General features: G+C 41.2%; 1 protein-coding gene across 3 annotated transcripts in view; it reads left to right on the forward strand.

The window, feature by feature from the left end:
• The first annotated feature begins 1,064 nt into the window (after window positions 1-1,064).
• usp9 (ubiquitin specific peptidase 9) overlaps window positions 1,065-16,553 on the forward strand; it is a 49,447-nt gene continuing 33,958 nt past the window's right edge. For 2 of the 3 annotated variants that reach the window (XM_083996621.1, XM_083996623.1), the window contains exons 1-10: window positions 1,065-1,636; window positions 7,091-7,359; window positions 9,441-9,586; window positions 9,814-9,893; window positions 11,152-11,264; window positions 14,300-14,518; window positions 15,418-15,533; window positions 15,628-15,879; window positions 15,980-16,115; window positions 16,219-16,371. In XM_083996621.1, the coding sequence (XP_083852747.1) occupies window positions 7,258-7,359; window positions 9,441-9,586; window positions 9,814-9,893; window positions 11,152-11,264; window positions 14,300-14,518; window positions 15,418-15,533; window positions 15,628-15,879; window positions 15,980-16,115; window positions 16,219-16,371 (1,317 nt within the window). In that variant the 5' untranslated portion in view covers window positions 1,065-1,636; window positions 7,091-7,257. Of the gene's footprint in view, window positions 1,637-1,711; window positions 1,750-7,090; window positions 7,360-9,440; window positions 9,587-9,813; window positions 9,894-11,151; window positions 11,265-14,299; window positions 14,519-15,417; window positions 15,534-15,627; window positions 15,880-15,979; window positions 16,116-16,218; window positions 16,372-16,553 lie in introns of those variants that run through there. The other variant, XM_083996622.1, reaches the window with a different exon arrangement.

Here is a 16,553-nt window from a genome sequence, read left to right on the forward strand (position 1 = left end):
CTTATCCGGATTGCTGAAGCCTCATATACATTGACATGCAAAAGTTTGGGCACCCCTGGTCAAAATTTCTGTTAAATGCAAGTGGAAGATGAAATGATCTCCAAAAGGCATAAACATGAAACACTCTTTTGCAATATTTAAAACAATCCGTGTATTATTTTTGTTTTCTACAATTAGAGTGAAAAGGGGAAACAAAGCAGCAGTCTGCAAAAGAATGGGAAACCCAGGAGACTTGAGCTCTCAGATAACTTTGACCAAGGTATCAGACAAGATATTTACTATTTACACACTGTGATTGTTTCCAAAGGGGGGGCTACTAGGTACTATGCAGGGTGGCCAAACCTTTGCTGCAGGCCCTTTTCCCTTTCTGTCACTTTGAAAATGTTCTTCCACTTGAACTGAACACGCCAAACTGTTCACATTAACAGAAATTTTAACCAGGGGTGCCCAAACTTTTGCATGCCACTGTATTCATCTCAGGATCCTAAGGATCTTGTCCCTCTATCACTTTAGACCAGAGGTCTCTTCAACAGGGGGTCTGTGGAGGTGCAATGTTTTAGCCTATATCTTTCCATATAAAAAGGTCAATTTGAATAGCTTGTGTGCATGATTATCATGCAATCGACAGACATAGTTGATATCAGCATTGGTATCAGTTAACAAGGTCTGTTTATAAATGTCAGAGAGGCATGGCCGCCCTGTACCTTGCACATTTAAAATAAAAACATGTATATGAACCTGTATATTATTCGAATAGCTTAGTATTGAATACACGGCACTGGGCCTAGTTTAATATAATACACGTTTTTTAATATAGCACAGCAGGGGTCCCTGCTCCATCTCTCCATCAGTTTGGGGGTCCTTGGCCTGAAAAATGTTGAAGACCATTGATCCATCAGTATGACCACCCCGTGCGATAGGGGGCGATGTGTAGACAGGTGCGCCCGCCCGGGCCGCTCCGCTTTCTTATCCCCCACAGGTTTGAACCAAACCACGGATCGGATCGCCCCACTGGAGCCGGAGCCACTTATCGGAATTGAGACTGGGTTTTTTTTAATGCCCTTTCCATTCAGCGGGTGTTGTGTTTTCTGAACTGCACTCGGTTGCGGCGCAAACTAGCTCACAGACAACAACGCTTGGACTTGCTGGAGTTGCACCACACAGCCTTCTGGCCCTGTTTTCTTTTTTTGTTTTTTTTTACTGAGCTGCATTTGTGTCCGACTGCGCTTCCGCCATGTTGAACTGATTCAAGTTGTGAGTGAGTGAGTGAGTGACTGCTGTGCTGTGCTGTGCTGTGCTGGGACCGAAGTGACAAGCCCTTAGAAATCGGACTAGGCAGAGTTGGAGGGGGGCTGGCTGTCTGTTACCGCCGCGCCGCGCCGGTGACGCAGGGAAAAAACACCCAAGAAGAGGCAGAGCAGAGCAGAGCAGGGAGAGAGGGGGGAAAGAAAACGTAGGAATTAGATCTTTCTAGTAACAGGTTTGTGTCCTGCCTGCGAAACTGAACTGTCACCGATATAGGCCACGTTTATGTAATATACGACGACACCGCCACCACCATCATCATCATCATCGTTCAAGGCGGCTGTGTGGACGTAGCCCGTGAATAGAGGGGGGAAGTCATATCAAATTCCTGGTGAGTGAGTTGTTACAGCTAACTAGCTCGGTGATTGTTATAGCTGGCTGCGGCGGCTAGTGTTAGCATCATCAGCTGGTGGTAGTGGTGCTGGTGGTGGTGGTGGATGCAAGGTAACATCATTACTGCATTTGATTTGAGTCACTTGGGGGTTATTCAGCCCGTGGACGTTTTGTTTTTGTTTTTCCTCTCTGTTAGCTGCTGTTAGCACATTCAGACTTTGACAATGTCAACGCGATTAAATTGCAATTCATGGTGTTAAACAGATTCACTGAAGCCGAGCTACCGCTAACGCTAACTAGCCGCAGATAGATAGATAGATAGTCCTCGGCTCGGTCTACACACTGAGAAGGAACATTTCCTTTAAACGTACCATGTTTACCTCAAGTTACTGAAATTTAGTCGGCCTTGTAGCACAGGTTTATTTTTCATATAATTCATGAATAATAGCATTTTTTAATCCACATTGCTGTTATCATTTTGTTTCCACCGGGGCTTGCGATCTTTCATTTTCAGTTTGTTTTAGTATAAGTTGTAAGTTGCCGTCAGACGATGATACAGGTCAGCTTCAACACTCCAGTTGGTGAAATTTCAGGAAATAGACGGCTCCGCTGTCACTTGCATATTTAACCGTATCTAAGATGGCTAGTAGCTAGGTTAACTTGAAATGGCTGCAAAGCGACATTTTTTTGTGCCAAATCGCAATGTTTTGTTTGTTTGTTCTATATATGGGTGAAACTAATTGAAGTTGTCGAGTCATATCATCAAAGCTACTTGTCAAAATAGAAACATTAGCACCTTAGATGCACCTTGTTTCGGGATATTTACTCGCCAGTGAAGCTAATGGCGGCTACCAGCTAACATCTTACTGTTTATCTGGACTGCTGCACGTTAGCACGGTTTAACAATAACACAATACCGGCAGGGGAAAGAGATGTTTGATCGATCATTATTTTTTAATCAACAGCCAAACTCGCTCTCTCTATGTGTGTGTTTAAGGCTTTTGCTTGGACAAGTATTATAATGTCAGGCCCGACCGAGTAAATGAGGCCTGCGTGTCTCAGCGCAGTGGGCTTTGGACGAGGCCTTCACTGCTCCGCTGTCTGGGCGGATCGCCTTGCAGGCTAACCTAACTATCTAACCAACTACCTAACTAACCAACCTAACTAAGTAACTAACCAACCCGGCTGTTAACGGCAGTCGAGGAGCTAGTTTGTGGTCATAGTTACGTAATTATGTCAGTGTTTTTGGTGTAAATGCACCTGCACTGTTTTAAAATCTGAACGTGTTCCACCACGACAACACACCATAATGTTACATGACCGATTTCACCCCAACACGTCCATAAAATGTTTTTTTTAAAGTAACAACATTAACCTTAACGTTACAACGCCGGTTCAATCCTCCCCCGCCCCCTCCAAAAAAGGCCGCATTTGCATCTAGCTCACCGTTTGTCTTAATATAATATATATAATGTGTGGCTCTCGGTAATGTGTCAATTACTCACAATAATGTTTTTTGTGCGTCATTAAAGTAATCCACCCTATAACCCCCATCAGCAGGTAGTTATTATGCATTGAGTGATTTTACTTGTAGTAGCTCTATACATATGATGTGACATTTCAAGCCAAAGGCACTTGCTAGATTTTCGCCCCATAATAATGACTGTAATGTACTGCCTGTAGTGACAGCTGCAACCTTAATTGCTGATGCAGAGGCAAGTATCACTGGCCACCTGTAAAATAGGAAATAACGTGGTTTCACTACCCTTAAACTAAGAGCACAGCAGATAAACCGAAAAAGGAGTCTGGGCCACACATTTGTATCTCCTTAAAATGTATGGCCATTCTCAAAATAGTCTTGCAGTCCCCAAAAGCCATGTAGCCTGAGCTGGGTTAGTGCAGAATGCTAACTATGTTTACACTCCCACGCTTGCTGTCTTGTTTGTATTTCAAACTTTGACATATATTTGTGGACCATACCAACCAATCCCGTTGCCAGCTGATCTACAGATCCATTGCATGTTTCAGGGTTGACAATTTAGTGGAGAAAGTAGAGAAATGATGACCATAGAGGCAAAGTTCCCAGGGGCTGGGTTTAGACTTTGTATTGTGATTGTCAACATTACTCAAGATTTAAGCATGTTAAATAGCGTAGAGGACGTAGGGTTGGGCGGTATGACGGTATTATACCGCGTGACGGTATAAAATGTCTACCGGTAGAGATTTTGCAATACCGTTTATACCGGAGAAAGAGCAGATGTCTGCGGCATCTCTCTGAGTCACTGTAGTTAGACCGCCTCGACACACGGGGGAGCCGGCACTGCAGCAGACTGCTTGGCGTGGTTGCATCAGCATGACGAAGAAGATTCACTCCAGCCGTAATTTTTTTTCGATCGATCAGCTGTGTTTCACGTACGTTTCACGTACCGTTTCACGTACCGTTTCATGTGTCATAGTTCTGATGGTTAGACAGATGAATTAGACCTCTAACACATCCTAAAGTTTGACTTGTCAGAGTTTTTCAGAAGAGGAGTAAGTCAGGTTATAAGCGATGCTAATCTCTGTTAGCCCGTCTATGGTGTTTTACATTATACGTTAGCATTAAGCTAGCGGGCTTTTTATGCTTAGTTGTGACACTGGCTGTGTGTGTTTTAAACGTTGTTTCAAACTATGTGGGTTTGATTGAACATCTTTGATGCCTAAGTATATATTGCCGCTTAACATATTGCTTTACTCCTCTTTCTATGTGCCATTTTTACGGTAGGACAGGCTAGGACACAGTTTATTATGGTCACTTCCGTCCCTCCCACCCACCGTTTTTCCGTCAGTTGTTGAAATTTGAGCCCTTTTGTACTACTTTACGTTGACTGTAAAGGTTACTTAGGAACTCTAGAGTAACTTCTTTGATTTTCCCGGTTTGACCTGTTTGAACAGCCATAGACAGCACAGACCGTAGCCATTTTTGTAAAATGCAAATTTGTGATTCTGTCATTTATTTTTTTATATATAATTGCACTAACTGGAGCCAGACTGCTCTGGCATTTTTCCTGTCTTTTTTAAATAGAAATCCAAGTTGAAAAATAAAAGAGGAAAATGATCAAATGCGACAGTATGGGTTATTTTAAGCCATTAATTGAATTTACAGGGGGAAAAAACATACCGTGATATATACCGTTACCGTGATATGAAATTACTCATACCGTGATATAAGATTTTGCTCATACCGCCCAACCCTAAGAGGACGGCTTGATTTAGATTTCTTTTTCTTTTTTCCCCTCCTACAACTTATTAACTTTGAAGGGTTCTGGTGTTACCGTCAGTCTGTTTTAAAACATGGCACTGACTCTAACATTTAAGTGTTCATTTTATGTCAGGGAAGCTGAAAGGTTGTTATGTTGATTGCCTTGGCAAGCTTGATATTGAATCATTTCCTGTGATATTGAATTTAGCTTTCCCTAATTTGTGTATGCACAAATCACATGCTTTCTAACAGTTGTTGTTTGATTGGTGTTTTTTACTACATTTTGGGTAAGAAACGGTAACTAGTAAATAACCCACGACCAGTGCAGCTTCAGTGCTGAATGATATGAATCCATGTGTGCTAATGTATTGGCCCCAAAGATCAAAACAGTTTATCAATAGCTCCCACATTGTGCTGTAATGCTGTGTCGTGGCTATACTCTCTTTAAAACATTAACTATTTGTATCATTTCTGCTCTGTTTTAGTGGCTGAAAATCTAATGTAAGATGTAAAGCTGAGGTGTGAAGCTTAGATGATAAATGCTCGATGAAGTTACCTTAAAAGGGATATATAAATATATATTCTCAGGATGTGTTGTGCTAAACGGGCAGGTGCATCATATTTCACAGTTTGATTGTCATGCTGACATTTAAAGGGAAGTTATTTGGTGTTTTTCTGAGTTGTATCCATCATTCCTATTGGTAATGTGCACAAGCTTCACTGCTGTAATCATTGAGTGACAAGATATCATCATGTGCAGCGAGGCAATCAAACAGGCAGCTTTTGATGTTTTTTTTCCTTTTGGCTATAATTTTATTTTTTGCTGATATTTTATCTTTGTTTGACAGCCATGGTGTAGAGAGAGGAAAGAGTCCCAGCAGAGAGCTACATACAGGTGCAGGTTCCTCAGCCAGAATCAAACAATAGCCATTGCAGTTATGCAGCATGCCCATTAACGATCAAGTGTAAAAGGAGCATAATATTATAGTTTCCACATTTATGAGCATGCTTGGGTCATGACATAAAGTTCGCCATTGGAGAATGTATAAAAGGCTCTGGTGTAGATGTACCCACTGATTTGTTACATCCTATAGTTATCAACTGTGCCTGGGATCTGAGAAAAACAAACTGAGCTTTTGGAGATGTCTGCTGCTCACCTCACCTCTGCAATTTATCTTTAATGGCACATTGCAGCATAAAAAGCCTCTTTTACCTGCGTTGATGTGTTTAGATTCATAACTCATAGCTGTGCAAAATGCATCGACAACAATCTTGTGCACATCTATGGATCATTAACAGTATGAATGAAAACAATTACTTTTCTGCGCTGCCTGCAGCTGTTAATGTACACGCACAACTCAGGTGTCAGGCCACTAAGATGTCCTGATCGTGCAGGGGCAAAAACCCAGATTAGACAAAAGTGATTGGAATAGAAATTAACATACAAATAGTATTAGACAATCTTTTTGTGGTAAACAATTGTTGTAGTTCACAGACGAGCTTCCTGGTTTAACTTTGACCTACTGAACATATATGGTTTCCATGCACTGTCTGTTACTGGACTGTTACTCACATTACTGGTTTTACCTCCAAATACCAGGATTAGGTAATCTGGTCAAACTTCTGTTGTGCTTTTATTATTCTGACCATCTGACTCGGCTCACTCTTTCTCTGTGTGGCTGTAGCATGTAATATCACCATTTATCAGATGCAGGTCCTTGGGCACGATTTTTATAGTAGAATTATGGTCAAACAACGAAAACAAGACCCACGCCTGATAAATAAGTTAAAGTGTTGTCTGAAAGAGATGTTAAAATGTCAGTTAGCAGTATCATTCGACCTTTGAAACAAGAGCCGTAACTAGAATTGTAAATGTGAAATTCGTGAAGTTAATATAGATATGAATTATGGAAGAAACTTTGAGTACTACTGGATATACTCAATCTAATGACATTCAAATCAGTGATCCATATCAGACCCTCAAAAGCCTGAGGCCTGATTCATAACACATCAGTGACTGACCAAAAGAAATTAAGAGAAAGTAGCAACTAACACGCAGGGCCCAGCTCGGGTTGAGTTGGTGTACATGGTAACTTCTGTAGTACAAGATTATAACCATCTGCTCACTTATTTTGCTTGTGTATATTATAAGTAACTTAACTAAGCCAGCTGATAATTCTGACCTTTTACCCCCTCTTCTCCCGACTCCAGGTTATGCAATGGTCTCAGCGGCACATCCAGATCTCCAGGTGCTTGTGTCCCTCTCTCGTGCGTTCGGGCTCTCTTCCCTCTGCTCTACAGCTGAGGTGGCTGTAATTTTCCTCCTGGCCAGCGCTCCCTAAGAGGCCAAGATTGCCAAGATCTGCCCCGTGGCGAGCATGACGGCCACCACGCGTGGCTCTCCGGTGGGGGGCAATGACAGTCAGGGCCAGGGTCAGGCACCTGATGCTCAGAGCCAACCCCCACTGCCACAGAACCAGGTAAGCATCCCATCGTCCGTCCACCGAACTCGATTCATCCTTAGTTTCTTGTCCTGTGCATTGAATATTTCACTCTTGGCCTTCCTCTTCTAAATAACTGTGCACTACACTCGCTCTCAGACAGTGGTCACATGTAATTAAATTAACCTGTGCAGGGAGAAGGGGACGCTGTGTTTATTTCCTCTTCTTTTTTTTTTTTTAGCTCAGTCACTGCAGCAGAGTTTTTTAACAGATATTGCTCGTACCTAACCACACACAGATGCCCAAGGGGACGAAAAAAGGGAGGGAGGGAGCGGAAAAGAGGGAGAAAGAGAGTGAAGGCGAGGCATCAATGAACAGAGCCTCTTGAGTGATGGATAAAGGATATGTGTGTGTGTGTGTGTCTGTCTTTGTGCGTGTGCATGTGCAGGCCTGTGTTGGTTAGAGATGAGCCGTGGTAAGACGTGAGAGGCAAGCTGCCTATGTAGGTCAGCCAAGCAGAAGGAGCCTTCGCCACACACCCCCACATTTCATATTTCTCAGTTATGCATCTCTTTCGGGCTAAGTGTATCCCTCTTTTACTCTCCCATCCACAGCTGCTCGCACCACCACCCCACTGATGTTCATACACACTCGTTAGATGAGTTGAAAAAAATGAACTGAGGAACGATCGCCGCTTAAATACACATTCATAAATGCACATTGTTGCCTTTTTGTTGCTCTTCCTTCCGAAATTTCCATTTGACAGCACCGTAACAGAGGTACACCCACATGCTAACACATTTATTTTTACAAAACAACCACATCAGCCCTCATTTTTTTTGTTTCCTCTGGGCACATAGATACGAAAACACAGCATCTGGATAGAGAATGTGGATTTGAATGCATTTTATTTAGGGGCCCTTCAGTAGAGACACCTGCCTCTTGGACTTAAAGACTAGCACAATAAAAAAACTGACCCCCATACAAGAGGTGAGCCATGCCAACAGAAAAATGCACAACAGAAACACCATCAACCTGAAATGGGGCAAAGTGTGCACTGCAGCTCGTCAGGGCAGCAGTAAAAGCCCTGTTTAGAAATAAGAGATTTAAGTCCATGTAAACACAAGAGGGCTTTTATTTTTAAATAGTAGCAGGTATTGAGTTTGTATGAACATGTGATGCAGTAACTTTAACACAACAGAAAAGATATTACAAAGAATTCAAAGAACTGTCTCAAATATATTACTTTTGTCCCCTGCAGGTCTTTTTTTTTTTTTTTTAAGCATATACAGTAGTTGAAAGCGCTTGTGGATCACTGAAGGCACTGTGCTGTTTTCTTCTTAGTGCTTTTTGTCAGACAAATTGTAAAATTGGGATTTTTACCAGCACAGAGCGGCAGCTTGGAAGTGTCCTGGGACTTTACATGTCCTTAAGTCTTATTGGATGTGTTGCACTAATCATTTTAAACTTGTTCCTTTTTCAACAGAAACAGAGAAAAACATGTAAATGAGAACGGCTTCCTTTTGAAATTTGGCTGTAGTAAAATACTGTATATTACTGCGCAGAGACGAGGAGAGAAACAGATAGATAAAACTGGCTGATAGTAGGTAGAAGCAAGAACGATGTAATGAGGCCAGTATTTTTTTTACCCGTTTTAACAACATCCTCAATTTTGTGCTTTCACCACATGTGGTCCAGTTACATACAGCGTTTTCACGGGGTCCTTTCAGTATGTTATTTTTATATGTTTTTATTTTTGATGGAGCAGTATCAACTAGATAAAACCAGGTCTATATCTGATCCTTTGTCTTGCCCCAGGTGCGCCAGTGATCAAAAATGTCCCATTGTGCCCCATTAAAACACTGTAATTACGCAGCCTTGATAGTGAGTGACCAGAGGAGTGCGCAAATTAAATAAACAGCTGCCTGGAGTGTAATGAGTGTGTTTAATGAGCATTACAGCTTAATGAAGGCCTCTAGCTTCACTGTAAACTTGTAGTCTTGTTTATTTTATGAATTGCGTAAAGATTATTAAGAATTACAATTATTGCTAATATTATTATATTTTGCTTCTATTAATGAATCAACGCAAATTAATTGTAATTTTGTGGGTTTTTACAGACATCATCTCCCAACTCATCTAATGAGAACTCTCCAGTGAGCCCACCAGATGAGCAGGGCCAGGGGGACGGGCCCCCTCAGCTGGAAGAGGAGGAGCCCGCTTTCCCTCACACTGACCTAGCCAAGCTGGATGACATGATCAACAGGTATTGTACTCACATCTGTTTTTGTTTTTTTGCATGATTTCATTTCATTCCAGATCCTAAACCCTTTATCTGTGCAACATTTGTGATGTGAACATTTTTCAATCCAATATAAAACATTATCAAATTGTGCTCAGTCACCAGTTCACTACTCTCCACTGAACAGTGAAATAAACTGAGCTCCTTTGTGTTTTTCTCTCGGCTTATGTCTTCTTCTTCTTCTCTCCCAGGCCTCGTTGGGTTGTACCAGTTTTGCCAAAAGGAGAGTTAGAAGTCCTCTTGGAAGCTGCTATAGACCTGAGTAAAAAAGGTAGGAATACACAGGATGTTATTCTGTATCTGAGAGCCCATCCAGACAGATACGGCTTTAATGAATCTGCATACCTTTTTTTTATTGTTTCGGCGTCTCGTTCTGAGAGAAACAGCGTTTTAGGAGGGTGAAAACTCTATTTTTTTGGAAACGTGTCCCAGAGTGAGAAAACCTGAAAACGCTGCCCCAGCGTTTTTGTGTAGACACCCGAAACAGATCTTTTGTGAAACGATGATGTCATACCCCCCACCTCTCTCACCTGTAACCTGAGCCACACCACTAGACATATACACAGTCTATGGATGTAACGTGACAACAACAGCCGATGACCGTTGGCTCCCTCGGACAATGCGGCTGAATCGCACCTGTTAAATCATTATCGGTCGTCATATTTGCACTGACACGACTCCCAGTCAACATTTAATTGACTTATAATGTTTGGAGTCTGAACACAGCGGGGGAGCTTTAGCGTTACAGCGCATATGTACTACAGCTTTTTGAGTTGTTTTCAGTGGATCCATGTGTGCGCAGATATTTGTTGAAACAATCTCGTGTTTACGGAGATTTTTTGTCCAATATGAACAAGAAAAAGATCGTTTTGTGTGAAGCTATGTATTCGTGTGGACACTTTATGTTATTCAATTACCGCAGGAATCGTCCTCCAGAGACCATTAAACATCACAAATTTAAATATTGATGAAGTGTAAAGAATAGGGTCAAAACTAACCTTTATTTTCATCTTAATTTTCTTGTCAGATATTTTATCAGTTATTAGACGTACTGTTCAGACTATAGTGTATAGACCCTTTCAGAGAGTATAAACAAAGACAGGTGTGGCTCATTAGAAAACGCTCTGGTACACTAAATGGAATGGAGCCTTAATTAGTATCCTTGGTAACACCTGTATTTGTTTATACTCTCTGAAACGGTCTATAGAAAGAGGAATGTCTCACCATAGGTCCCAGAGCCCAGTGCGCTATTTTCAAACAGCAGTTTTTGTCTGCTCACATAGACACATAGATACAAACAAATACCAGGTTATCTGGTGCATGGAGAAATGGGCTCATAAATAAAAGACCTTCCCCTCTTCAGCATCTAAATTGTAGCTTCACCGTCTTTATTACATTCAGGCTGTTGCAAAATATTCTTGAAAATGTTACATATTCACTGAAATGACCTTTATATATCAAGTCCAAAATCTTGTCTTTAATGTGCTTGTATATAAAGTCTTAAAAATGGGTCATGTCTTTCTTTGCAGGACTGGATGTGAAGTGTGAAGCATGTCAGAGGTTTTTCCGAGATGGTCTGACCATCTCCTTCACAAAGATCCTGACAGACGAGGCGGTCAGCGGCTGGAAGTTTGAGATTCATGTGAGTCATCGTTTTTGCTGTGTATTTTGTAGGATGGGCTGATACATGCTTGACTACCAAGTCGATACTACTACAACACTTGGGTAGCGAATCAATATTGATATTTTAATCTTTTTTTGTTGCACTAGACCAAGAGAAAACTGAAATAATACTATACTACAAATATCAGGACTCATTTTATCAGTCAGTCTTTCTATTGCCATTTTTATTTCAGCAGCATTTTTGTTATCAACCCATTCTTCCTGTCTTGAAGTCATGCTAACAAAAAAAGACCACTAAACGGGGTCAGTAGGGGACAGGCCACAGGTCTAGTTTGTCATTGCCCAGAAATTAGGGTGTGGATATCGCTACTGATTTACTGAAACAATTTGATTCCGATTCACAAGGTCCCGATTCAGTTCGATATTGATTCATTCAGAGATATTTCAGTTTTAATACCAATTTTGCTTGGTTATGAAAGAGATTTTCACAGAACTAATGCTGCAAATTGTACAAAGATGGCACTCTCTAACCTGGTGTATTATTAAAAAATATTACTGTTTAAATTACACATTGACCCAAAAGCATTTGCATTAATGTACATTTATTTAATATGACCCACTATAGAAGTAAACAGTGCGATTCTTCAGTGCAGTCGGGGATGATAACCGCTATCACGCAGATCTAATGGAGGAAACAGGAAATTGTATAGATTAAAAGATCGATCTAAGGATTTTATGATGCGATATCGGATGATGAAAATCGATATGAATCAGAAAACCAATTTCTTTTAAAAACCCAACCCTACCAGAAATGTTGATTTTAGTCACGTGAACTTAAAGCTTCCGGTCAGCAGTCGAACAACAGTTATCAGTCAGCTGAACTGTTGAATATGAAGAATTATTCACTTAATATCAAACACCAGAACAAGCTAAATGAATAGCAGTACTGGTATTTCTCCCTTTTTGAGGAAATATATAATGTTTTAATAAAATAATCGACCCATTGCTGAACTATTCAGACTCTATGAAAGGAGATACGGCTAAGCACATGTAAGCTGGAATAAAAGGAGGGGATCAACATAATTATGAAAGGTTAGGAAAGAAATCTATTCTGTTAACCTTGGTGGCATGAGTCAGCAGAGTCACCTTAGTTTAAGTCACCCTATACCCTTATCTCATCGGCTGTGTACATTGTTCAGACTGGGGTCTCGCCAGGCCAAATTGAGTTTTTTCTGTTTTGTTTTCATCGAGCTGAGTGAAAGAGGCAACGCCAGCAGTGATCAATGATCTTTATGTTAGGAGTTGCTGAATGTGTCGTGCTGTGTGCTGTAATAAAGAGATTGATGTCTGGAAACCTTTTCATGATAAACCACTCAGACAGACGGCGACGTCAAGGAGCAGCGTGTCTCTGTTTCTCCTGTCGCCTTTACTTCAGATAATGCTATCTTAAGTTTTTTTTTAGTTTTTTTTTATCTAATCTTATTTCAGTACATTTCACACAGGATTTTACATTATTTTTCCCTGATCCACAGCTGCTCTGATTATTTACATCCCTCAAATGTTAAGGAGGGAAACAGTTTCTTTTCGAACTACAGGAGTAGAAACTATAAAAGCTTCTCAGGAATTCAGTGATGAGTCAGCCCCACATTGATCCCTCGTATCTGGTTACTTCAGATCTGTGAACCAGTCAGGAGCCACGCAGGAGAAGCATTTCAGTCATTTTAGCAGAGATGTGATTAGGAGTTGGGCGTCTTATGCCTCTGACAGCCGTGGCCAGAGGCTTTTTGTTTTCAGTTTGTCCATCTGCCGATCATCCCATTCTTGTGAGCATGATATCTCAGCAACACCTTATGGGAATTTCTCCAAATTGGATGCTAATGTTGACTTGGGCTCTGGGTTTATTGATTCGATTTTGGTGATCATAAGTCAAGGTCAGTGTTGCCTCAATGTTGGGTATAAATGCAGGTGCTAATTATGAAAATAATAATAACACTTAATGAATTTTATTCAATTTCTTCAAAGGCTTCACAGAGTATCCAATCATATCATAGCATAAACATTGACCAGCTGTTTCTGCTTAATTCCTCATTAACCCAATATGTTTACAGTCATGAAATGTGACTAGTCCTCTTTTTGTGGTGCATGCTTGATGGTTGCAGTTATCACAGCCACTTCTTCACTTCAACAGCTGGCAGCTGTTTAGGTTGTTTTAATCTTATCTAATCAAGAAAACGTGCTTCTTAGTCTTTAGTCAACATGTACCTACAGCAGCATGACCTAACAGAACTGCAAACACGTCTTACTTTGACCGAGTTACATTCAAGAACCTGTTTTCAATGACGGAAAGCTGTCATTTTCTTTTGATTGATCAGCTGTGTTTACCGTTTCAGGTATCATAGTTATGATGGTTAGACAGATGAATTAGTCCGCTAACACATCCTACAGTTTGACATGTCAGAGTTTCTCAGTATAGAAGCAACTCAGGTTTAAGTGTCGGGACGAAAGTAACAGCTGTAATTTCGTCCCTCTGCTCATTAACAATGAGCCTGTCTGTCACTCTGCCGGTACCGCGGTCACACGGTGTGTGTGTTACAGGATTGATTAAAACACAACGTAAACAATGTGACCAGCGGTTAGTTTTGGTTTTGGTTTCTGTTCTAAGGGCTGATGGAATAAATACATTTTGAAATGATGATTTCTGGCAACATGTCAGTGTCCATGGAGCAGACGGTTTTGGGGGAGCTGGTACGAATCATTGTCGATTCCTTCCGACCTCAATTTGTTTTGATACTACATATTTCATCCGGTTTATGTGTCCACCGCTATCCTCCACCACATTGAGGGAGGTTCGTTTTGTCCCTCAGTCCAATGAAAGGGGTGTGTCCCAGGGCAACGGGACGTAAACACATACATACATGTGCACAAGTCATGTGCAATGGATGCTGGTCTCAAATTAGATTATGTATTTTACTTCTACGAATTCTGTATTTCTGTCCCTGTCTGTCTTGTCTAACAGCTCATGTTATTTCCTTTCCATCTGACCTTGCTTCACAGAGATGTATCATCAATAACACACACCGGTTGGTGGAGTTGTGTGTGGCCAAGCTCTCTCAGGACTGGTTCCCTCTACTAGAGCTGCTGGCCATGGCCACCAACCCTCACTGCAAGTTCCACATCTACAATGGCACACGGCCCTCTGAGACCGTCCCTGCTGGAGCACAGCTGGCTGACGATGAGCTCTTCGCCCGACCACCAGACCCACGGTCTCCTAAGGTGAGTCACTGCACCGGTTGAACAAACGGGAAAAAATGTACCCTTGAAGTAATGTTCCACATTATTTTTTAGGTTAATAGGACTCTTCCCTCCTCATTCTTTCAACCTGCCAGGTTTTAACTTTTTCTTAAAACTGACCTCATTGCTTGTTCTCTCGCAGCCTGTGATCAGATAAACGAATTACACTTTGAACAGTCTAGATTGGGCTTGATGTTACCATACGAATTTATTTGTGCCTTGTGATAAATATGTAGGTATTTTTTTCAAAAAATAACCCAAGAATCACACAGTAAACAGACCATAAACTTCTACCGAGAACAGTCAGTCTGTCTTCTATTCCTCGTAGACGAAATCCATAGAGTGGCATTTTAGTCTTACCCCGAGGGCCCTTGTGAGACAAAGACGGTCCCACTGTGGCATAGACTGATAATGAAAAATATGGAACTCGCAGTCTATAAGACACTTAGTGCTTGTGTCAGAAAGCAGATTGTGTAAAAGAGAAGGTGGATACACCAGAGAATAGGAATTTAACAGTGAAAGTGATGAATACAGCGTGGGCATGGGGTCAGTGTGAGCAGCACTGCAGCTCTGCTTTCCTGTCTGCCTCTGTTGGCAGAGGGCCCAGGACTACTTAGGGCTCCACTGTGTAACTATTAAGTCAGATTTTGTAACTGTTTGTCTTTTATTTTTATTTTTTATTAAGGTTGACATCCAATCTGTCATTCCTAAATATTTATAACAGCAGTGCCCATTTTTCACAGGCTTTACATTGCATATTGATTTAAAAAAAAAAGGAGCAGGGCCTCATGTCCTGGAATCTCATTCTCAGATGAGAGACAACTTTATTTATTTATTTACTTATATGTTTAATCTTTTTCTCCCTTGTTTTCTATTTACAGGGCTGGTTGGTGGACTTAATAAACAAATTTGGCACGTTAAACGGGTTTCAAATGTTGCACGATCGCTTCATGAGCGGCCAAGCACTGAACGTCCAGATCATCGCTGCACTTATCAAGTGAGACTGTTGTTTGATAAAAAAAAAAGCACCATGTTCTTCTCTTTTATGGGCCGTTTCTGTCAGCTGACTTCTATGCTCTCTTCTTTTCCAGGCCTTTTGGCCAGTGTTATGAGTTCCTCACATTGCACACGGTAAAGAAGTACTTCCTTCCAGTCATCGAGATGGTTCCTCAGTTTCTAGAGAATCTCACAGATGAGGAGCTGAAGAAAGAGGCCAAGAACGAAGCCAAAAACGACGCACTGTCCATGATAATCAAATCTCTGAAGAATCTGGCTTCTCGTGTACCAGGACAGGAGGAGACCGTGAAGAATTTAGAGATTTTTAGGTTAAAAATGATTCTTAGGTGAGTAATAATGTCTTTATGAAAATTCTTTTCACAGCAAGGTTTGAGTTTTCATAATTTATGTATGCCTTGACCTAATTCTTGATTTTTCTATCACCAGGTTATTGCAAATTTCTTCTTTTAATGGCAAAATGAATGCACTAAATGAAGTTAATAAGGTGATCTCCAGTGTGTCCTACTACACTCATCGGCATAACCCTGAAGAGGAGGAGTGGCTGACTGCAGAGCGCATGGCGGTAAACTTCCTTCACCTCTTTACTTTTGAACTTTGGCGTCAAAAAAAGTTCCCTGTCTCTAAAAAGCCACTTCTCTTTTCTGTGTCGCTCCACGCCACCACAGGAGTGGATCCAGCAGAACCACATCCTGTCCATCGTGCTCAGGGACAGTTTGCACCAGCCGCAGTACGTGGAGAAACTGGAGAAGATCCTGCGCTTCGTTATCAAAGAGAAAGCTCTTACAATGCAGGATCTGGACAACATCTGGGCTGCACAGGTCGGTCTTTCCAGAATTTTGTATTTACCCAATGTTGAATGACAACAATGTACTTAATTTTCATTGTATAGTCTGAGTATGCTGAGTATCCAATGGGAAGCTCTTACCTATTAGCTGAGTTGAATCCAAGTGATGACTATTTTTCTGGACGGGCAGTGTATTTTTATTGGATATTGCTGTGT

This window comes from Trachurus trachurus (genome assembly GCF_905171665.1).
Source record: "Trachurus trachurus genome assembly, chromosome: 21".
Lineage (NCBI taxonomy): Eukaryota > Metazoa > Chordata > Actinopteri > Carangiformes > Carangidae > Trachurus > Trachurus trachurus.